Below are 21,597 nucleotides of genomic sequence, written 5' to 3'. Positions count from 1 at the left end.
TCAACAAAACAAGTGGAACCATTTATTAGTTTGTCATTTTCTGTGTAGAGGACAATTTTCTACAAGTTACACAGAGTTGGATTATTGAAAATATCACAGGCGAAATCATAGTCAAGTTGATTGGTAACATTCAGAAATGTTTTGGATTCAAGAATCAACGCGAGTGAAAAGTGATCAACCACAAAGACAGACCCAGTGTGTGGAAAAACAGTTCCCTGAAATGCTCTAAAAAGTCTTTGTAATCTTGTTTCCAGTGGCTGCATGTCCACCTGGTGGACTGGTCACCACTAATAAGGCAGTACGCGCCAACATCCTAAATCCCTTATGTACACCACCACCTTCATAACACAAGGGTACACTGGAGAAGACTGTACTGGATTAATGTAATCAGACATTATTTGCGCTGTTTTTAATCACACACACACACTTAAGCATGCGCGCACACACACTTTTAGAGTCTACAGCTCATTCCTCCAGTGACTGTTATGGTTTCCCCAGTGATATAGGCAGCATCATCTGAGCAGAGGAAGGCGATAACCCCACCAATGTCTTCTGGCTCCCCAAGTCTGGACAGAACAGGCAAGACAGTCACACAGTACAATTAAGAAACACCACTTTGAATTGGAGAATGAACGACGGCTGTGCCGTTTTGATAACTCACCTTTTAATGGCCAGTTGCTTTTTGAATTCATCCACAAGGTCTTCACTCTGCCACAGCTAGAACACATTGAGAAAGGGTATGATGGGTTACAAATCCTAACAGCCAGTTTTATAGTCCAGTCTTGGACATTAATATTACATGTCAACACGATACGAAAGTAAACTGACACACACCATGGTCATGGCAACACACTATAGAACAAACTAAAACTTCAGTAGAACTTTGAGTTGATTAAGAGACGACGTCTGTGCCGTTTTGATTTTTTTTTTTTTAAGTGCTCGACAAGCTTCGGGACACCCCAGCAGCTTTTTACGTCATGTTTTGTCGAGCGACATAGATTAGACTATAAATTAAGCATATATAAAAACAAAGTGTTTTAGGTGACTGAAAATACGATCATGTAGGCAGACACACTGGATATAACGAGAATGACTGGGTGAGGGAGGCAGGCTGGTAAACGCTACTGGTACCCTTACCGCAGAGCTGAAGCGGGTCTTAATGATGCCCGGTGCCACGCAGTTGACCCGGATGTTGCTGTGTGCCAGTTCAGGCGCCAAGGCCCGTGTTAAACCCAGCAAGGCCGTTTTACTCACACTGTATGGGCCCAAAGCCTGATCAAATTAAATAAAAACTTTTGACATATATTTAATATTATTCACTTTAATTCTCCATTTCTCCTGAAAAATGTACTTATAGATAACCACATCGTCATGCATTCTTTTCCCCTTGGTGTTGATGGGTGATAAAAAATGGTGGAGAAAAATGTAAAGGGTATTCAAATCCAGGTAGAATGACCACATTGGGCAACTCTGTAGTTCCAAAGATTATTTCCAGAATACACTAACCTGCATTGGCTGGTACCCCGCAACTGATGACACAAATACAACAGATCCTCCCCTATTGTGAAGAACCAACAACAGAAAGCGATGAAAATGGTAACAATTTAAAATACAGCACTCAATGGTGTAGTATGTATGTATCCATCTATCTATAGATATCTATACATAGATACACATGTGCTTGTGCTCTGCATATTTTCCCACAATCTCACCCTCTTTTTTCCATGTGGGGAGCCACTAGTTTGGTCATCAGGAAAGCAGCTTTCACATTTATACCCAGGATCTAGGTATTAAAAGACATGCATTTCTCTTAACAGCACTATCACCTTTATTCCACAGCCCTTGATTTCCTTGTCAAAGCATTTCATGGTAATATTTGGACAACCTTTAACGCCAATGTTCATGGGTGTACACTGTGGAGGGAGTGTTTGGATAATGAACTCGGAATCAAGCTGAGATCAGTCATTGGAGGGTCATCATCTACCTTATCCCATACAGCATCTGTTGAGTCCATGATATTTCCAAAAAATGGATTGACGGCTGCGTTGTTGACCAAGATGTCCACCCCACCACATTGCTCCACTGTCTTGACAAGAAAAGCACACCTTGCATTATGTTTTCCAGTGAGTAAGAGTCTTTTGTGTGGAGTCTGTGTCTCTGTTCTTATGCCAGTTGAGATGGTGAAGGAGCCTTACCAGTTGCACCAGCTTCTCTCTCTCCTCGCTATTGCCAACATTGCAAGTGGTGCCAGTGACCTGGATGTTCTTGCTGCGCAGTAGGGACACTGCCTTGTCCACGTTGGCCTGGCGACGGCTGCTCACAACGACATGCGCTCCCCGTTGACCCAAGGCCTCTGCTGCAGCCAGACCGATTCTGATGGGGGAAGACAAGAGGTGCGTTGGAGAGGGATTCTATGAAATATTAAGCATCGCATAATGGAGTTTTTGTTCATTTGAACATAGGCTACAATTATTTTGCCAAATAACAACTTGGGGAGAATGCCCATGCACATTTTAATGGAAGCTTTCCCTATCACTAATCAAATAGGCTGATATTAAGTTGGACAGAGTAATTATAGAACATCCCATTTACAATATGCATGTGTAAGTGATTACAGTACATGTGCAGAGTAAACAGTATTAATAAACAATGTCACATACCCATCTGTGGATGCGGTTACTATGGCTGTTTTTCCTGCTAGACTGCTGTGCGACATGGTCCTTCGACAAAAACTGACAGGGTTCGTCAGCAGGCACTTGGTCAAAGACCTTAGCATACCCTGCAGACAAGCAAGCACAAGGTTTAAAAGGGTGACGAATAACATTAAGTTTACCTACGTGGGATATGATTGCTCAAGTAGCCTACAAGTTTCTTAGTAACAGAATAATGACATGAATGTCCCAGTGGGGCAAAGGTGACTGAAATGGGCGAAATGTTACAGTCAAGTCACAGACACAGCCAATTAACTTTAACTTGCCAATTTCAAACCCCAAAACTATCAGAAAAAGCATAACCTAATTAGATTGTGGCTTAAATTGATATTCATTATGAATGAGAGACTATTATAACCATCAAGCCGTTTTCATTAAACAAGTTACCCAGGCGAACAGCGGACTTCCCCCAACCCCCAAGTCCCGAGTCCCCAATCATGATCGCCTGTTTAGAAAAATTGAAGGTAACAAATTCACCTCTTTCTCTAAACTGGCAAGGCCCTGGTAGCGCCTACAAACTCGGGATACGGTTGTGCACCCACTTTCAAGGAGTGCAGGCTACTTGCGCATTGATTGAACAAGTCCTCAACATGAACTCTTTCCGGACATCGAAAGCGACTCATGCCTAGACTTTTTTTGGACGTTGTCAGAATAAAAGTCACTAAATAACTGCAACAAGAGCCTGACTGCATTGCAACCATTGCTCAGTGTCTGTTTATCAGAGAAGGTTAAATATGGACATTTGCCTTTGCCAAAAATGAGGGTATTTGTATTAATGATTTTTACTAATGAGTTTGCCTATGCCCCCTGACAGACTCAGATGTACATACAGGAAACTGACACAGTTAAAGTTGCACACTGCATTTAATTAAAATACCTTTTTTAAAAATCATAGTACAAAATATATATACATTCCACACACAGGGTTACAGAAACCATACACGCCGTATAATTGGCAAAGTACACCATGTAGGGGAGGCAGAAAAAAATAACAAATAAAAAAATATAGCCATGTTGTACGAAATAAAGCATTTACAAATAGACACATGTGACTCTTGACCCGCTATCTAGATCCTCTTCCCTTTCAAAACAAATGTCCTTTCCCTCTATTATCATATATATTAAAAACTTCTCAGGAACCAGAAAGGAGTTAGCACACCATAGTCCATTAGCCACAGATGATTTGCATCATAATTCTGTGTAATTTAATACATCACAGATTTAAAATTAGAGAACATACACACATATCAGGAATTATATACAATAGCTTCAATGAAATCCACCTAATTTTGTTCACTATTCCCCAAACCACCAATTTAATCTTCCAGCTCCTCCATTGAAAGGGTTATCAGGTCAGAGAAGAAACTCCCCTCATTGTCTCCCCCTCCAAAAATGAACAACTGTTTTGGAGACCCATCTGCATCTTGAATTGGTTCCTCATCCATGGAGTCCTGTAAAAATAAAGCATGCGCGCGCGCACACACACACACACCTTAATACATTGCATAAGTGTCTATCACTCAGATTAGGCCATTCTTCATACGAAGAAGACATCAGTGGAAATGGCTAATAGACTGTTACCAAATGGTCAAAACAGACCAGAAAAATAAATATATACCTGTGAGCCTGCTGTTGTCATATTGATGATAGAATGTCCAGCCCGTGGGACTGAAGTAAGCTGGGGGTGAACTACAGTGGTCCAGCTGCTAGTCTCTGCAAAACAAAAAACACCCCAACTTAGGACATTTCACTGAAACACAGAAACACCTCCAAAGGCTGAAAGTATGACCACACTGGCACTGGTCACTTGGACGTCCACAGACTGGATACAAATATCCGAGTTACCACTACTTATTCAGTTTTCCCCACTAAGCTAGTGTTGTACAACACACATTGGCCGATAGTTAGATGGCTAGTTTATGCATGGTAGAAAGTAGAAGCAGAAACAGCGCCTTCATAATCACTGTAATCTATTTGGTTGCGGCCCAGGAACGTCAAGAGTTAAGTTCTAATCAACTTGCCGTCCCCTTCTCATCAGTTCTCTGTTTGCCTGGACAGCTGCCGTACCTGTATTGAAGATGAAGGTGTCGCTCAGGGCATTGTTGCCATTGTAGCCTCCGTGCACCAGGAACCGCGAGTCAGAGAGAAGGGCGCAGCCGTGCCAGCTGGAACACAGCAGGGGTGGGAAGGCAAGGTCAGGCCACATGGTCAAACAAGAGGAACGGACTGGGTTTTTTTGTCGTTTACTTGAAGAGATCCCTATATGCCTAGAATGGGTGCCTAACCAGGCTGCTCCTCCTTTGCTCTTCTTCACTTACTCTGATTTTGTTATCTGTACATTACCCAAATACTTTGAGTTAATCATATTAAGAACGTCCTGCTAAAACAGAACGCTTTCAGTATTTCTTTAAACTTTTTTTGTAATATATATTATATTATTGTCAAGTACTCTATATTGAGCGGTACACACGATGACTTTTGGCAGATGCCACAGGGATAGTCTTTTACAGAGCTGTTGGTTAAGGTAATAGGCAATTAAGAGAAAGAAAAGCCTGTTTACCTTCTTGGAGAAGGGGGCGTTCCACTTGTTTTCACAGTAGAAAACTCCATCAAGCCTGATATTGGGCAAAACAGAAGTTTCATTTAACAGTTGATGTTACGAATCACCAGGCACAACAACCTCCCAAACCTCCCAAACCTCCCAAAAAATGCAACATGCTCAGCTAAGAACATGGTACATTTATGACTATTTATTTATTTATTCATTTGACAGATGGCTGTTGTGTTTCAGTCTACAAGTGAGGCACAATACAACCCATTTCCTACTGGAGAATTCATTGAAAATAAGCTTCAGTGCCATGAAACAAATTCTGTAAAGGTGTAGTTGAAAAAATCTGAAGTAAATGGGAAAGCAAAGTGCTTTCCCCCTTGTTTTCTCTACACTGCTATAAGAACAATGATTAAATCTTACCCAGGTCCAACATGTACATGTCGTTGAAACACACAGGAGTGTCCCATCCACCAAAGATGAAGATTTTCCCTTGAACAACGCATGCAGAGTGTCTGTAGAGAAATGACATGAGATGAGACTCAAATCACTAATAACACCCTTTATGTAACAATCCCTTTTTCATCTTTTGTTCTTCTAAACGCATATGCCAAATGAGATATTCATAACTTGTAGCCATCATATGCTTTACAACTGACCTCTCACAATTGGGGATTGTCTATATTCATCACTCTTTTTGGTTTACAGAAATACTCCTGGGATACTTCCTGGGCCTGTGCAAGGGGTCACCTCCTGCGGAAACTCACCCTGACCGAGGCGCGGGCTTGTCTCCGTTGACGATGGGCTGGTACCAGATGGCCATCTCGGGGCTGAAGATGTAGATGGAGTCGCTGCAGCCGTCTGGCTGGGGGTGGGGGCGAGGGAACACCCCGCCGAAGACGAAGAGCTCCCCCCGGAACAGGCTGCAGCTGTGGTAGGCCAGCGGGGGCACCTTACCCTGAGCCTGGGAAGAGGGAACAGATCTCATCATGTTTATGTTCAGAGTTTTTAGAGTACGCTTTTGTCCAAAGCAACTTACACAAGGACATACGGTAAATGAATATCAAATGAATAATAAAATTAACACTTTAAAGTGAGGTCATACAGCCTAAATAAAATGACCAATATTTGTAATAGACGAAATACTATTAAGGCACGTTTAGACTTGCTGTAGACAACGCGTTCGTGTACGCATTATGGCTGCCTCGCGTATTTTGCGGTCGTTTGGTGCGTCGGTCGTGCACGTCGTCGCAAGCGAACACGACGCGTCCGCGAGATGCAATACTGACAAGAAAGTAGGGGGCAATCATTGCCAAAACAAAGTGACTGCAAGATGCATTATCGACATCAAAGCTGGGGGCAATCATGAGAGTAAACAATGGCACATGGCCACATCCACATCTGATATTAGGCTACTAGTCTCCCCCTGGTGAAGACCTCCAGTAAGGTGCATAATGCTGCAGCGAGTCTGTACACAGGACACAGCAGGTCGCACACGGGCGCATACGCTGACGCTTGGTCTAACGGCAAGTATAATCCCAGCCTTATACAGAATAACTGCAACCATCGACAAAGATGGATACATCGATGTGAACATATTACGTCTTCTTTGTGTTGATGCATATTGAAGGAAAAAAAAGTATATACCATAAATACTACAGATATTCAGCATTTTGAAGTGAAGTATACAGGAAATTATGTTACTTTCCTAAGTAATGGTAAAACAACAAGAAATTGCAAGTCACTTCAGCTACTCTAAAAGCTGTAGCATTGCGGTGGTAAGTCTGCTTGCTCCACCTACCTCCACCATAGTCCACCTCCAGCTCTGCGTGTCCAGGATGTGCATGTCGTTGAACCACTTTTTGCTCTTGGAGCCACCGAAGACAAAGATGCGCTTGGACTCCGGGTCATAGGTGGCCGTGTGGCCGATCCTGGCTTCGGGCGTGGGGCCTTCGGCGAGAGTCTCAGCAGGCACCCAGGACAGGTCCTCTGGAGAAAGATCACACACACACTGTTAGGCCAGATGGCATAGCTTGCACTGCGCCGTAAAGTCGTGTCGTTTCAAAAATCACAGAGTTTATGCATCAGGAACAATGTCAGACATACACAGGACAGGTGTTAAACAGGTAGGAGGTTTCCCACAGTGTCCGATCAACAACCAAGCCTATTTAACATTACCCACCATCATGATGCGAAATACAACCAGTGCACATTCACAAAAGACCGTCTTAGACATGTACATCTAACCTCGAATGTTGAAAAATAAGTGGAGATAGAAACAGGCACAGGGAAATAATCAGAGGGTAGCTGACCTGTGCATAGCTTCCACATAGGATCTTTGCAGAACTGCATCTTTGCACCTTGTCCACCAATCAGAATGGCTGTCTGAGGATCGATGGGGCAGAGACTCTGACCCCAGCGACCTGAAGGGCGCTCCAGGGGTGCTGCACAGACACACAAAATACAACAATACTGCTTTATAATTTAGCACTGTAGCACTAGTATGGCATATTGTATAGAGAATGACACAATCCTTTACCTTTACAGGTCCTTTACCTTACAATAATGGCTTCAAGCTCATTCTGATGCTGAACTGATGTACAATACAGGCAATGACGTCGGACATTGCAAGTAGGTACTAGGTAGCCGAAACGTATGATATTGCATTTTGCAACACTGTTGAATCAGGTTGATCATGACTATGGATGTAACGATTACCGGTGTGACGGTAAACCATGATAAAAATGTTGATGATAACAATTACCGCGTTCATTTCGAATATCATTATTATCACGGTTGATACTACGGTGTGGTAACCGCGTGTTTAATTCCTCCCAGCTTCATCCGAGCCTGCTTTTGACACAAGCTGGAAGGCTACTATGAAACAAAACTTTACCTTACTAATTCTGTTTTCTAATTGATGGATTTAACCATGATTCGGATAAGGCTACACCTGCTTTTAAAGGGCGCAACATTTTCACCCCAAAACGTGCGCTGTATCATGTAGCCACTCTGCGTCTTTTTATTTAGGCCTACACGTTCACATGAAATCTAGGCTATTCCACTAACGTTATCAGGAGAATGCCGTAAAGTTTTATGTTGAGCGCTGGGTGTCACTCATTGGATATGACCATGGATATGACGGATATCAAACTCCAAATCATAAGTTAAGCTATAACCAGCCAACATTTCCAAGGAACAAGGAAAAAGTGAGCACAATGCCACGGTAACCTACCTACAGTAGGCTATGGAATTTAGTTCATTTAGGCCTACTGTAGTGTTTAATTCAATTTCCGAAAAAAGCTACACAGCCTATTGGCAATCTTTTCCATCAAGGTAACTATCCCGTTAGCTCATGCGTCATGTCTATCATTAGGCTAATGTAGCCTACAGTAGCCTAGTGCTCACCAAAATCATAGAAGTTAACATTGCAAGACACTTATCTTTTCTATGATCCCAACAAAACGGATATCCTTGAACTATGCGTGACTACTTTCCTAAAACCGAATGAAGGTTAATATAATTAGGCTACTTCACGTATCTCTTAAAGTGACAGGCTCTCAATTAGACCTACACAACACCCCTGTAATGTCATTAAAGACAAGTGTAATAGTTTAAAAATCAATATGGAGTATTCAAATTACTGAATATTTTTAGCTATAAGTAATTATGCAGATCCTAACATATTCTAAACTATTAGCAAAATATATAAAGTTTATGAATTCAAAATATGCAATAGAAACAAGACAAGCCATTTTCTGTGTGTGTGGAGGGTTGAGCAGAGACTAGGATTGCCACTGCTGTGAATGATCGGTATCCTGCTGAAGGCAATAAGGGTTTGCCTATATTTTTAATGTAAGAAACACTTTTTTAAACTAAAATATTTCAGCTTGTCTACACCCATCAGCGCTTTCTTAACATATTGTACACACAATTTTTAAAATACCGCGATAATACCGAAAACCGTGATAATTTTGGTCACTATAACCGTGGGGTTACATTTTCATACCGTTACATCCCTAATCATGACCTTTAACGCCATTTTTTTTTTTTTTTTTTTTAACTAACTGGGTATCGCCTTAGCGCTAAATGCCATTGAACATTGACAATTAATAGTAAATAATAAATACATAATAGTAATGATTCAATCAGCCCACATGGTTCGTGTACTGTATGCATGCATGTGAGAGAGAAGCCCATAGCATAGCACACCTAATTGGGTGGGGGTTTTGGCCTGTCTGCCCCTGGGCTTGGCGGCAGGGGGAGTGCGGGCGCTGGCCTGGGTGGTAGCCGGCTGCTCGTCCTTCTGGGGGAAGAGACGTGTCTGGCTGTTGCGGGGGGTGTTCCGGCCCTTCCGGTGCGGAGTGGCCTTCTCAGAGGCTTGGCCGTTGGGGCAAGTGTTCTCCTGATTGGCCGCGTCCTGCTCCGGCTCCGGTGCGCTTCTTTTCCTTTTTCCAGGACCCTCTCGCATGACTGGCGGTGCAACCGGGCACTTTGGGGGGCGAGTTAAAAGCATATTAGACATCTGGGCCATTCTTTGAACATCTCTTCATAGCTTATATTGCATGTTTAAACTAACCAATGCAGAGATTTAATGCAATAACTTGTGCCACCTAATTGTACATTACCTCTGGCGTGAACTCTTTCTTGGTCAGGTCTGGTATAAGCAGATCGCCTACAGCCTACACAAACAATGATTATGAGATGTCAAAGCGTTTTGCAACAGTGTAAAAATATATGTCAAAAAGTGTGCTTTAATCATACTCACCATCATTTCACTGTCAAGTTTAACAGAGAGAGTTGCCCCACTGGACCAAATGCCATCTTCCCAGTACTCCCAGCAAAGGGACCTTTCAAAGAAACAACCTCTGATTAGCCTTCACAGAGGAAAAGTAGATATATGAAAAATAAATAAATAAGACATTACAAACTCACTTATTCTTTGGGGTCAGTTTGCCAGATATGATGGGATTCGACTTTGCATCACTTAATTCAACAGTGACACATGAGTGTTTACCCCAGATCCCCTTGGTGAACAGCACCACCTGTTGTACGAATGCGGGTATTGCAATAGGTTTATGCCCGGGTTCTGTGGGACTAAAGACAAAAAGATCACTTAAATATAAGAGTTATTGCTGCTTATTGTGTCAGGGTTAACCTTTAAGTGCAATAAAATAATTACAGCTTAAATTATATACTTTTCGCGTTAACATACGTGTAATTCCTGCATCATGTAATCAACGCTAAACAAATTAGGAATAAGATTCGCACCTGTCCTGGATAATAAAACTATCAACAAGACAGCATAAGTAGGTCTACGTTCACGTTGCAAACGTAGACTTAGTCCATTCCGCGTATTGTTCAGTATAATTTTAACCCATTTCTCTAACGTTAAACCTCGACGTCTGTCAATAGGCTCGTCATTGTGCTAATTTCAGTAAACATACACAAATATAAATGAATGCATAGGGCTACACAACCTTAGAGTAACGTTAGAATTTTCACAGAGTAATAACATACATTTAGACACGGGGAAAGTGTCTGAAGTGATCTTACCCGAGAATTTCACGGGGTGGTTCATCCACTCCAAAAACCGCGTAGATACTCAGTTCCTCCATGTTGTGTAATCTACGATAGAGACCTGCAGCAGTGTTCACCCAATTAAACCCAGACTGACAAGCTAATCTATTTTATGTATATGTCAACTCTCACTAATATTGCTATTTTATAAGAAGCTGTACGCAGCCGAAGTGGTTTGCTACTACACAAATACAAATTGCGCGCCACGACCAACACTAACAAGGAAGGCGGGGTGTTGGTTTGACGAATCAAAACTCGTAGCTGGTTCAGCCAACCAGAAAAGCGTATACTGAACTAGGTGGAACTTTCGAAACTCCGAAAGAAAGAAAGCGCCAGAAAGCGCCCATATACCCAAGCCATCGATGGCCCATACCTTTCAACGTCAGTGGCTGGTTTTCTGGTAGGGAAAAGCATAGAGTCCGGCAAAACGTGACTTTTTTGAGTGGAAATCCTAATAGCAGCCTTATAGCCTAAAAAAACATTCCTGACTTTAGTAAGAATACTTTTTGATTGCCGATATCAGTGGCAACTGTTTTACAGCCCTGACAGTCCTGACGCCAGCTAATTTCATTAACGCAAAACTTTTTTTTTTTTTTTTTTATCGCGAGATTAACGCTCTTCCTGACCTGTGACAAGTTTTTTCACAAACGGCTGTGGCCACGTTAGAAAAACTACAGGACCCGGCTGTAAACCAGAAGCCAAAATGCACTGAATAGGCTACACACACACACACACACACACACACACACACACACACGCACACACACACACACACAGTAAGACTCCTGATATGTGGCCGATCACGATTTCATTAACAGGAGATCCATTTCTCTGAATATTATCCAGTATCACAGAATGACATTACTGAGGTCATGCGTTATCTGTCTTGTGCGCGTGTGTGTGTGTGTGTGTGTGTGTGTGTGTGTGCGCGTGCGCGCACGTGCAATCAGGGTGTGTGTGTTTGTGTGTGTGAGTGAGTGTGTGTGCATTCGTGCACATTCGGTGTGTGTGTGTGTGTGAGAGAGAGAGAGGGAGGAACTATGTTTGAATTACTTGTAGGCTACAACAATTCAGAGCTTTTTTTTTATGTTATTGCAGTATCTGAACTTCTAGGAGGAGAGATGTTTGTTTCTTGCTCAGTGGTGCTGTCAGCATTGTGTCATCTGTCCCAATAGCCTATTGACAGTATTACTACAGACATGAATGGCTGTAACACTATAGCCTACTGTGGTTTGCAATAATAATTAAAAAAAAACATTTGCACAAAGCAAGCCTATCCACTTTACTTTGATAAGAGTATTAAAATGATAAATCAAGGGACGTTTTGAACAGATAAAAATGTGCAATTTAATGATGTTTTCTAAACAAAGTTCGGGAGGAGCCCTTAGGGATGATTGACACCAATTAACTCCTCCCTCCCGCTTCAAGAGTATTTAAGCCGGCCTTCTTTTCTCTTATGCCACACGCCCCGGCGTTCGCAAAAGTCATCCCTCCTCCTCCCCCTACTCCTCCGTTTCACTGATAGCCCAGTCACTCATCCTCCATCCTTACATAGGGGGGTGCAAGCGGCTATCGCTTTAACGCGATCTCCGCTCCAGGCATTCCAGGACCATGGTCAGCTACCTAGCCAAACATGCTGTTAACGTTACACCCAAGCACAACATATCATACCGATGGGCGAACTAGTAAATATGCGATTAATCGTGAGTTAAAGAGACCCTATGCAACTTTTTCATAGTCATAAAATCGCTTAGAAATCGTTGTTTTGCTTGACTGACCAGTTTTATCGAAAACAGTCACATTTCCTCCCGCCCCTAGTGTCCCTATCCGCTAATTACAACCTTGCAACTTTCTGATAAACGATCGTTTGCTGTTTACATCTGGAAGTCAGAGACGCGAAAGGAGCAAGAAGAACCACGCTTGCAATTTATATATTTATATATAGCCTATATATGTATAAATATACTGTACATGCTAAAAGTGTCGGGGAAGCTCTGCAGAGAAATATGCAAGCATAAAACGAGCGAAAACGAAAACCGAAACCGAAACCAGAGATGAAATCGCCAATCCTGCATTATTCCTCTTTAACTAGGACATTCATGAAATTAATCGCAATTAATTTTTTTAATCGATTGACAGCACTAATTGTAAGTAGCTTTACTTCAAACTGCTTTTCATTCTTCTGACTGTTTACAATGTCAAAATGCAGGAACAACATATTACATGCAATGATGATATGATATTTGTTCATATATACAGTGAGGAGAAAATGTATTTGATACCATGCTAAAGTTGCCTAAAAAGAGGATTATAAATCATCATTTGACAATTGATCTTATTGCCTTAATTCAAAAAATGAGTAAAAATAAAACCGCTAAGGACACCAATTTTCTTTGCGATTGAAGAACGTATCGTAAATAAATAAATGTTCTTCCTAAATGCTAGGGGGAAGGAAGTATTTGACCCCCTATGTAACCCTATGGGAATTTAGCACATAGGGTTAACATAGGGGCAGGCAGATTTTTATTTTTAAAGGCCAGTTATTTCATGGATCCAGGATATTATGCATCCTGAAAAAGTTCCCTTGGCCGTTGGAATTAAAATAGCCCCACATCATCACATACCCTTCACCATATCCAGAGATTGGCATGGGGCTTTTTCCAGTTTAAATGAGTTGTGTCACAACACAATTGATATGATAATAATCAGGGACATATGCAAATACAAATTGGTTTATGAAAGCACTGAGATTAATTTGAATAAGATCTCTAAATAAGAACAGGGCTTAGCATATGAAAAAGTAACTTGTTTATTTTAATAATAGAGAAATAATGAGCAAAGCAAAATAAGCAGCAAGATTTTCTATGAAAAAATAACCTTCTGAACAGAGAGTTTAAGGTGTGTAATAAATTGCTGGAGTCTGACTTTAATGAAACATCCATCCATTCTACATTACTTGATAGGGCAGATATGAACTGAGGAGATGATAAGAGGAGCGGAGTTCTTGCCTCCATCATTAAGTTCAGGAGAAAAGAATGGGTAAAGTTTCTCAGTGAAGGTAACATTAGCATAAGAGTAGAGATGATACCAACAGTCTGCATAAAAGGAGACCAGACCTGCCTCATAATCCACAAACACCCCCACCCTCTGGAGCTTCTCCTTCAGGGAGAGGAGAACAGTGGGACGTTTTGCACTATAAGAGACAGCGCTATAAGATTTGGCTTCACGGTTTGTTTCAACTGCCTTGGCCGATTCCAGTCGTGGGTCTCAAATGGGTGGCAGGAGAACAACTAGTCAAAGAAATGCTCCGAGCAGGGTTCGAACCTGCGCGGGGAAACCCCATTGGATTTCGAGTCCAACGCCTTAACCTCTCGGCCATCACAGCTTATTTCACCAACTGGGTCATGAACAGAAAAAAAGACATGCAAATATGCTACCTGAAGGATGGCGATCGGAGGTACAAGCATAAGTTCACACATGTCAAACGCAGGACCACTTTTCTTCACTGAGAGACATGGCATTACATGTGTAGCTTGAAGAGACCAGGAAGATATGTTGGTAAATTTCATGGCCTTGCCGCACAAATCAAGTGGTGCGTCATCCCTTTTACAAGAAAGGACACCGCTATGAGCAGGGTTCCAACCTGCGCGGGGAGACCCCGTTGGATTTCAAGTCCAACGCCTTAACCTCTCGGCCATCACAGCTGCACGGTCTTTGCACACATGGGAAAAAATCGTGCACAACGCGCCATAGCTTCAGTTGGAAAAGAAACTGCTTTAGGAATTGGCTTGACGGTTTCTTTCAACTGCCTTGGCAGGTTCCTGTCGTGGGTCTCCAATGGGTGGCAGGAGAACAACTAGTTAAAGAAACGCTGCGAGCAGGGTTCGAACCTGCGCGGGGAAACCCCATTGGATTTCGAGTCCAACGCCTAAACCTCTCGGCCATCACAGCTTATTTCACTAATGGCGTCATGAACAGAAAACAAAGACATGCAAACATGCTACCTGAAGGATGGCGATCAGAGGGACAAGCATAAATGAACAGATGTCAAAGGTAGGACGACTTTTCTTCAATGAGAGACATGCAATTATATGTGTAGTTTGAAAAGGGCAGAGGTAAGAGGCCAGGAAGATATGTTGGTCACTAGGTGCGTTTGACTTGACGAAAATCTGCGCAGATCTGACTTGATGTGATGCATGCTGGGTTAAACAGAGTGCATACTGGGACAGACGAAATGCAAACTGGTTAGAAATCATGTCCGACTTCTTGCAGTCGCGGTGGGAGTTACCCCCGTGACATCATGTCACATGTCCTTACAAGATCTCGAGAGACTGCGTCTTAGCTCAGCCAGCGCAGTTCAGCGCAGTTCGTTTTTAAGCAACTGCGCTGGCCAAAACCCACCCCAATGACGTCAGTTCAAAGTTGTGATAGGGCCGTTTGGAAGAATCTCCCCATGACGAGTATGACAGGTGTCTCGTTCTGCCTCCTTACCCAAGACACTAGAGCGGACCAAGACGGATCAGTTCAACTGCACTAAAACCAACGTCTGGGATGACGCTGGAGCTTATCCCTGTGATCCATCTTGCTCTGTTCTAGAATCTTTGCTCCTTACGTTAGAATCTGCTAAAATGAACAGAAATCGAACGGATACCTTCTTATTTGTGATTTCTGGAACAGCGGTAGGCTAGCCTACTGAAAACGTGAGGATACTCTGCTATTTTATGCTGTTGGTTAAATATATACACACGGAAAACACTTGATATTTAATTAATGTGCTGCAATGCAGGCCTGTTAACTGTATGACAACAGTGGTTTATTTAAACACATCATATCAATTTATTTCGTCAGTCACCATGCTCATTTTAATGAGCAAGAATAAAAGTTTTACTGTATTTAATACAAAATCCCGCGATATCTACCGCGAGGTCTCCAGCCAGGTCTCTCGCGAGTAACTTCAGGTACGTAAGCTCAGTCAGACTGTCCGGGATGAGCTGCGTGTGCTAGTCGCCCCTCCTGCTAAGACTCTGCAGCTCTCGTTGACGTATGAAGCCAGCCGAAGCCAGCCTAAGTCAGCCGCAGCTCATCGCAAACGCACCTAATGTCATGGCCTGCTAGCCTGGCACGCCCTCCCAGTGACGCAACGCCTTCAGGCTTTGCTGCTGGTCTGGTCAACTGAGAAGGATTTCTGAGTTCCCGAAATCTGCGGAACTGCCCCCTTTGGTCGAGAACCAATCAACTTTGAGCAGCTCCAACGGCTCTGGGTAGAGGCGTGTTCAAGGCAGAGGAAAGAGTGTTGTTATTGGTTTAAACTCGGCAATCCGCTTTCTGACATCTACCAGTAGCAAATCGAGGCACTTAAAGGAGGCGGGTCAACCAGCGCTGGCAAGAAACCGTGTTAGCACAGGCTGTTGGTCAGACTAAAGTCTCGCAGAGCCTTTGAAAGTCGATGGTAATCAGGCTAATGGCCTGCTGTCTTGCCGCACAAATCAAGCGGTCCGTTCATCACTCTTGCAACAAAGGACGCCGCTGTGAGCAGGGCTCGAACCTGCGCGGGGAGACCCCATTGGATTTCAAGTCCAACGCCTTAACCACTCGGCCATCACAGCTGCACACAAGTGGAAAAAAGTGCACAACGGCCCACAGCTTCAGCTGGAAGAGACAGCGCTATAAGATTTGGCTTCACGGTTTGTTTCAACTGCCTTGGCCGATTCCAGTCGTGGGTCTCAAATGGGTGGCAGGAGAACAACTAGTCAAAGAAACGCTGCGAGCAGAGTTCGAACCTGCGCGGGGAAAACCCATTGGATTTCGAGTCCAACGCCTTAACCTCTCGGCCATCACAGCTTATTTCACTAACGGCGTCATGAACAGAAAACAAAGACATGCAAACATGCTACCTGAAGGATGGCGATCAGGGCCCGTATTCACAAAGCATTTTATCTTACCACTAAGAGTACTCCTAAATCGCGCTAGAAGATTTTAGTTAGGAGTTTTCCATTAAAAGTTATTCACAAAGCCTTTCAGACCTACTTTTAGTAAGGAGAAACGCCCACTCCTAAACTAAAAGTGAGTCTTCGTTGCTATGGTTGACGTCATTACTCATGCACGAGCTTGATGAAAGTGACCACCTTGATTGGCTGGTGATTATAACGCGGGAATGATGGCAAACCTCCCCTACAATGACGAGTTGAGTGACAGGTGTTAGGTCTTAGCTGGTGAGAATGCGTGCGCTATGTCGGGCTGTGAAGGATGGAAGATGATGAATAAATAGTGTAAGTAGGCCAAATATACGACAATATATTTCCCACTTTTATACGTGCTCTGTCTACGTCCGGCGCTTCGATGAGGTTGAATTGGACTGTAAAAATATTTGAGAAGTTAGATGGCAATTGTATTAGGAATTCACCACGTTAATCTGACTCCATAGATATATTGTAACCTCTAATAAATTACCAAATAACTAGTTTGTTTAACTATGGCAGAGAATGGCATGGCACACTAAACTTTTAGAGATATGCAAACTGAACGAGGAGAATTAACCATTTATTAGGCCTTGAGCCTTAGGTAAGAGTAAAAGTATCAGTAATTATCCTTAAACAAAAGAACAAAGGATAAAGTAATCTTAACCTCAAAACAAACAATAAACTTGGACTTAAACCTTAACAAGTTACCAAGTTAAAATGCTACATACACCAGATAAAACAATATATCAAATAATGAAAATAACAAACCCCATAAAGAAATCAAAAGAGAGAGAGAGAGAGAAGGCAGAGAGAGAGAGAGAGAGAGAGAGAGAGCAGAGAGGTCAGTGTGACCTCTTGCCTAGACCAGAGCAGAGCAGGAAGAGAAGAGAGCATCACTGCAAGAGTTTCTTCTTTTCATTCATCCAGCCACCCCCAGCTCAGCAGGGCTTCTTTACCTGAAAGTGGGTGTGGCGTCTAAAACTCTATAGTGTATTTCTTAGTCTATAACCATGTACAAATATATTAGATTGCAATGAAACTGTGATTAGGCTGTTGCCCACATTACAAGTATTAATTCAAGACCAAACATGGATGTATTATCATTTGTCATGAAACAGATACATTTCAGTTTCCAACATTAGTTCATCAGAGGCATGGAGAGGGGGAGAAGAGGTGTGTCCGAGGGCTTTTTACCAAATGGCCGGCCACACACACAATGGGAACAGTTCAAATGCAAATAGATCACCTGGACACAAAGGAGTCTAACTGTGAGGTCGTCTCCCCCGTTCTGAACTTTAGGGATGTTTCTCAGATGGAAAATTACCAGCCTTACAATAGGCATAGCCTTAATGAATAAAGAGTAAAGCAAGCCTAGGCTTAATGAAACACTATGGACTGGAGCAGTATATTTGCAACATGTTTTAAATTAATCTGTATGAAAACACGTAGCCTATATTTGCAAAGAGGAGAAGCGATTTAATTTAATTAGGCACAATAAGACGTTACATTTAGTTTACATGCAATGGTGGTTTTGGTTGTCGGTGGCATTATTGCATTTGCATCCTTAGTTGCAATGCACATTTATTCCCTTGCATGACAGCGAGCTCCTGCACTGCACGGTCATTTCAAAACATCGCGACGTGAAATGCCACTAAAAGTGGGTTGTGAATAGGTCTTAGTGAGTTAGAAGTCCTCTCGAGTTCTTTTACGCTGTCCTAGACTTAGGAGCTACTTTTAGGCTTAGAATGCTTTGTGAATAACTTTTAGTGACCCCATTGGATTTCAAGTCCAACGCCTTAACCACTCGGCCATCACAGCTGTACACAAGTGGAAAAACGTGCACAACGGCCCACAGCTTCAGCTGGAAGAGACAGCGCTATAAGATTTGGCTTCACGGTTTGTTTCAACTGCCTTGGCCGATTCCAGTCGTGGGTCTCAAATGGGTGGCAGTAGAACAACTAGTCAAAGAAACCCTGCGAGCAGGGTTCGAACCTGCGCGGGGAAACCCCATTGGATTTCGAGTCCAACGCCTTAACCTCTCGGCCATCACAGCTTATTTCACCAACGGGGTCATGAACAGAAAAAAAGACATGCAAACATGCTACCTGAAGGATGGCGATCGGAGGTACAAGCTTAAGTTCACACATGTCAAACGCAGGACCACTTTTCTTCACTGAGAGACATGGCATTACATGTGTAGCTTGAAAAGGGCAGAGATAAGAGACCAGGAAGATATGTTGGTCAATTTCATGGCCTGCTGTCTTGCCGCACAAATCAAGCGGTCCGTCCATCGCTCTTGCAACAAAGGACGCCGCTGTGAGCAGGGTTCGAACCTGCGCGGGGAAACCCCATTGGATTTCAAGTCCAACGCCTTAACCTCTCGGCCATCAAAGCTGCACGGTCTTTGCACACATGGGAAAAAATCGTGCACAACGTGCCATAGCTTCAGCTGGAAGAGACAGCGCTATAAGATTTGGCTTCACGGTTTGTTTCAACTGCCTTGGCCGATTCCAGTCGTGGGTCTCAAATGGGTGGCAGGAGAACAACTAGTCAAAGAAACGCTGCGAGCAGGGTTCGAACCTGCGCGGGGAAACCCCATTGGATTTCGAGTCCAACGCCTTAACCTCTCGGCCATCACAGCTTATTTCACCAAATGGGTCATGAACAGAAAAAAAGACATGCAAACATGCTACCTGAAGGATGGCGATCAGAGGGACAAGCATAAATGAACAGATGTCAAAGGTAGGACGACTTTTCTTCAATGAGAGACGTGCAATTATGTGTGTAGTTTGCAAAGGGCACAGGTAAGAGGCCAGGAAGATATGTTGGTCAATTTCATGGCCTGCTGTCTTGCCGCACAAATCAAGCGGTCCGTCCATCGCTCTTGCAACAAAGGACGCCGCTGTGAGCAGGGTTCGAACCTGCGCGGGGAAACCCCATTGGATTTCGAGTCCAACGCCTTAACCTCTCGGCCATCACAGCTTATTTCACCAACGGGGTCATGAACAGAAAAAAAGACATGCAAACATGCTACCTGAAGGATGGCGATCGGAGGTACAAGCATAAGTTCACACATGTCAAATGCAGGACCACTTTTCTTCACTAAGAGACATGGCATTACATGTGTAGCTTGAAAAGGGCAGAGATAAGAGACCAGGAATATATGTTGGTAAATTTCATGGCCTTGCCGCACAAATCAAGTGGTGCGTCATCCCTTTTACAAGAAAGGACACCGCTGTGAGCAGGGTTCGAACCTGCGCGGGGAGATGCCATTGGATTTCAAGTCCAACGCCTTAACCTCTCGGCCATCACAGCTGCACGGTCTTTGCACACATGGGAAAAAATCGTGCACATCGTGCCATAGCTTCAGCTGGAAGAGACAGCGCTATAAGATTTGGCTTCACGGTTTGTTTCAACTGCCTTGGCCGATTCCAGTCGTGGGTTTCAAATGGGTGGCAGGAGAACAACTAGTCAAAGAAACGCTGCGAGCAGGGTTCGAACCTGCGCGGGGAAACCCCATTGGATTTCGAGTCCAACGCCTTAACCTCTCGGCCATCACAGCTTATTTCACCAAATGGGTCATGAACAGAAAAAAAGACATGCAAACATGCTACCTGAAGGATGGCGATCAGAGGGACAAGCATAAATGAACAGATGTCAAAGGTAGGACGACTTTTCTTCAATGAGAGACGTGCAATTATGTGTGTAGTTTGAAAAGGGCACAGGTAAGAGGCCAGGAAGATATGTTGGTCAATTTCATGGCCTGCTGTCTTGCCGCACAAATCAAGCGGTCCGTTCATCGCTCTTGCAACAAAGGACGCCGCTGTGAGCAGGGTTCGAACCTGCGCGGGGAAACCCCATTGGATTTCGAGTCCAACGCCTTAACCTCTCGGCCATCACAGCTTATTTCACCAATGGGGTCATGAACAGAAAAAAAGACATGCAAACATGCTACCTGAAGGATGGCGATCGGAGGTACAAGCTTAAGTTCACACATGTCAAACGCAGGACCACTTTTCTTCACTGAGAGACATGGCATTACATGTGTAGCTTGAAAAGGGCAGAGATAAGAGACCAGGAAGATATGTTGGTAAATTTCATGGCCTTGCCGCACAAATCAAGTGGTGCGTCATCCCTTTTACAAGAAAGGACACCGCTGTGAGCAGGGTTCGAACCTGCGCCGGGAGACCCCATTGGATTTCAAGTCCAACGCCTTAACCTCTCGGCCATCACAGCTGCACGGTCTTTGCACACATGGGAAAAAATCGTGCACAACGTGCCATAGCTTCAGCTGGAAGAGACAGCGCTATAAGATTTGGCTTCAAGGTTTGTTTCAACTGCCTTGGCCGATTCCAGTCGTGGGTCTCAAATGGGTGGCAGGAGAACAACTAGTCAAAGAAACGCTGCGAGCAGGGTTCGAACCTGCGCGGGGAAACCCCATTGGATTTCGAGTCCAACGCCTTAACCTCTCGGCCATCACAGCTTATTTCACCAACTGGGTCATGAACAGAAAAAAAGACATGCAAACATGCTACCTGAAGGATGGCGATCAGAGGGACAAGCATAAATGAACAGATGTCAAAGGTAGGACGACTTTTCTTCAATGAGAGACGTGCAATTATGTGTGTAGTTTCAAAAGGGCACAGGTAAGAGGCCAGGAAGATATGTTGGTCAATTTCATGGCCTGCTGTCTTGCCGCACAAATCAAGCGCTCCGTTCATCGCTCTTGCAACAAAGGACGCCGCTGTGAGCAGGGTTCGAACCTGCGCGGGGAGACCCCATTGGATTTCAAGTCCAA

At 43.5% G+C, this 21,597-nt stretch overlaps 2 protein-coding genes and 15 non-coding genes across 17 annotated transcripts in view; all 17 read right to left on the bottom strand.

The window, feature by feature from the left end:
* Window positions 1-8: 8 nt before the first annotated feature.
* On the bottom strand, window positions 9-3,330 carry dhrs4 (dehydrogenase/reductase (SDR family) member 4). The gene is made up of 9 exons (XM_062515948.1): window positions 3,189-3,330; window positions 2,661-2,779; window positions 2,196-2,373; window positions 1,985-2,086; window positions 1,713-1,783; window positions 1,507-1,558; window positions 1,138-1,272; window positions 662-717; window positions 9-566 (listed from the first exon to the last, which is right to left on the bottom strand). Exons 2-9 carry the CDS (start codon window positions 2,774-2,776, stop codon window positions 452-454), a joined length of 825 nt encoding a protein of 274 aa, XP_062371932.1. The 5' UTR covers window positions 2,777-2,779; window positions 3,189-3,330; the 3' UTR covers window positions 9-451.
* Window positions 3,331-3,556: 226 nt separating this feature from the next.
* krcp (kelch repeat-containing protein) lies at window positions 3,557-11,044 on the bottom strand. Its single transcript, XM_062516212.1, has 13 exons — window positions 10,816-11,044; window positions 10,195-10,356; window positions 10,028-10,109; window positions 9,888-9,941; window positions 9,472-9,751; window positions 7,572-7,703; window positions 7,061-7,248; window positions 6,027-6,223; window positions 5,683-5,774; window positions 5,272-5,326; window positions 4,779-4,876; window positions 4,330-4,424; window positions 3,557-4,162 (listed from the first exon to the last, which is right to left on the bottom strand). The coding sequence occupies exons 1-13, from the start codon at window positions 10,875-10,877 to the stop codon at window positions 4,028-4,030; spliced, it is 1,632 nt and encodes a 543-aa protein (XP_062372196.1). The 5' UTR covers window positions 10,878-11,044; the 3' UTR covers window positions 3,557-4,027.
* Window positions 11,045-14,142: 3,098 nt separating this feature from the next.
* Window positions 14,143-14,224, bottom strand: trnas-cga (transfer RNA serine (anticodon CGA)). The gene has a single exon. It is a non-coding gene; the product is annotated as a tRNA-Ser (tRNA).
* A 237-nt stretch (window positions 14,225-14,461) lies between these two features.
* trnas-uga (transfer RNA serine (anticodon UGA)) lies at window positions 14,462-14,543 on the bottom strand. Its single transcript has one exon. It is a non-coding gene; the product is annotated as a tRNA-Ser (tRNA).
* Window positions 14,544-14,708: 165 nt separating this feature from the next.
* Window positions 14,709-14,790, bottom strand: trnas-cga (transfer RNA serine (anticodon CGA)). The gene has a single exon. It is a non-coding gene; the product is annotated as a tRNA-Ser (tRNA).
* A 1,573-nt stretch (window positions 14,791-16,363) lies between these two features.
* Window positions 16,364-16,445, bottom strand: trnas-uga (transfer RNA serine (anticodon UGA)). The gene has a single exon. It is a non-coding gene; the product is annotated as a tRNA-Ser (tRNA).
* A 153-nt stretch (window positions 16,446-16,598) lies between these two features.
* trnas-cga (transfer RNA serine (anticodon CGA)) lies at window positions 16,599-16,680 on the bottom strand. Its single transcript has one exon. It is a non-coding gene; the product is annotated as a tRNA-Ser (tRNA).
* Window positions 16,681-18,770: 2,090 nt separating this feature from the next.
* trnas-cga (transfer RNA serine (anticodon CGA)) lies at window positions 18,771-18,852 on the bottom strand. Its single transcript has one exon. It is a non-coding gene; the product is annotated as a tRNA-Ser (tRNA).
* A 259-nt stretch (window positions 18,853-19,111) lies between these two features.
* Window positions 19,112-19,193, bottom strand: trnas-uga (transfer RNA serine (anticodon UGA)). The gene has a single exon. It is a non-coding gene; the product is annotated as a tRNA-Ser (tRNA).
* Window positions 19,194-19,358: 165 nt separating this feature from the next.
* trnas-cga (transfer RNA serine (anticodon CGA)) lies at window positions 19,359-19,440 on the bottom strand. Its single transcript has one exon. It is a non-coding gene; the product is annotated as a tRNA-Ser (tRNA).
* Window positions 19,441-19,699: 259 nt separating this feature from the next.
* On the bottom strand, window positions 19,700-19,781 carry trnas-cga (transfer RNA serine (anticodon CGA)). The gene has a single exon. It is a non-coding gene; the product is annotated as a tRNA-Ser (tRNA).
* A 251-nt stretch (window positions 19,782-20,032) lies between these two features.
* trnas-uga (transfer RNA serine (anticodon UGA)) lies at window positions 20,033-20,114 on the bottom strand. Its single transcript has one exon. It is a non-coding gene; the product is annotated as a tRNA-Ser (tRNA).
* Window positions 20,115-20,279: 165 nt separating this feature from the next.
* Window positions 20,280-20,361, bottom strand: trnas-cga (transfer RNA serine (anticodon CGA)). The gene has a single exon. It is a non-coding gene; the product is annotated as a tRNA-Ser (tRNA).
* Window positions 20,362-20,620: 259 nt separating this feature from the next.
* trnas-cga (transfer RNA serine (anticodon CGA)) lies at window positions 20,621-20,702 on the bottom strand. The gene has a single exon. It is a non-coding gene; the product is annotated as a tRNA-Ser (tRNA).
* A 251-nt stretch (window positions 20,703-20,953) lies between these two features.
* trnas-uga (transfer RNA serine (anticodon UGA)) lies at window positions 20,954-21,035 on the bottom strand. Its single transcript has one exon. It is a non-coding gene; the product is annotated as a tRNA-Ser (tRNA).
* A 165-nt stretch (window positions 21,036-21,200) lies between these two features.
* On the bottom strand, window positions 21,201-21,282 carry trnas-cga (transfer RNA serine (anticodon CGA)). The gene has a single exon. It is a non-coding gene; the product is annotated as a tRNA-Ser (tRNA).
* A 259-nt stretch (window positions 21,283-21,541) lies between these two features.
* trnas-uga (transfer RNA serine (anticodon UGA)) overlaps window positions 21,542-21,597 on the bottom strand; it is an 82-nt gene continuing 26 nt past the window's right edge. Inside the window, exon 1 of the tRNA in view lies at window positions 21,542-21,597. This exon is cut by the window's right edge and continues 26 nt beyond it. This is a non-coding gene — a tRNA (tRNA-Ser).

This window comes from Sardina pilchardus, chromosome 16 (genome assembly GCF_963854185.1).
Source record: "Sardina pilchardus chromosome 16, fSarPil1.1, whole genome shotgun sequence".
NCBI lineage: Eukaryota > Metazoa > Chordata > Actinopteri > Clupeiformes > Clupeidae > Sardina > Sardina pilchardus.
Note: the sequence above shows the minus strand (reverse complement) of the source record. Positions and strands in the feature narration are given on the sequence as shown.

Excerpts from the sequence above, each read along its gene's own strand:
- dhrs4 (XM_062515948.1), bottom strand. The coding sequence starts at position 2,776 with ATGCTAAGGTCTTTGACCAAGTGCCTGCTGACGAACCCTGTCAGTTTT. Across the intron at positions 2,374-2,660 it reads GTAACCGCATCCACAGATGG|AATCGGTCTGGCTGCAGCAG; the intron begins GTATGTGACATT and ends TTCCCCCATCAG. Across the intron at positions 567-661 it reads AAGCAACTGGCCATTAAAAG|ACTTGGGGAGCCAGAAGACA; the intron begins GTGAGTTATCAA and ends TGTTCTGTCCAG.
- krcp (XM_062516212.1), bottom strand. The coding sequence starts at position 10,877 with ATGGAGGAACTGAGTATCTACGCGGTTTTTGGAGTGGATGAACCACCC. Across the intron at positions 6,224-7,060 it reads GGAGGTGGACTATGGTGGAG|GCTCAGGGTAAGGTGCCCCC; the intron begins GTAGGTGGAGCA and ends CCCTCTTCCCAG. Across the intron at positions 5,775-6,026 it reads AAGCCCGCGCCTCGGTCAGG|ACACTCTGCATGCGTTGTTC; the intron begins GTGAGTTTCCGC and ends ATTTCTCTACAG.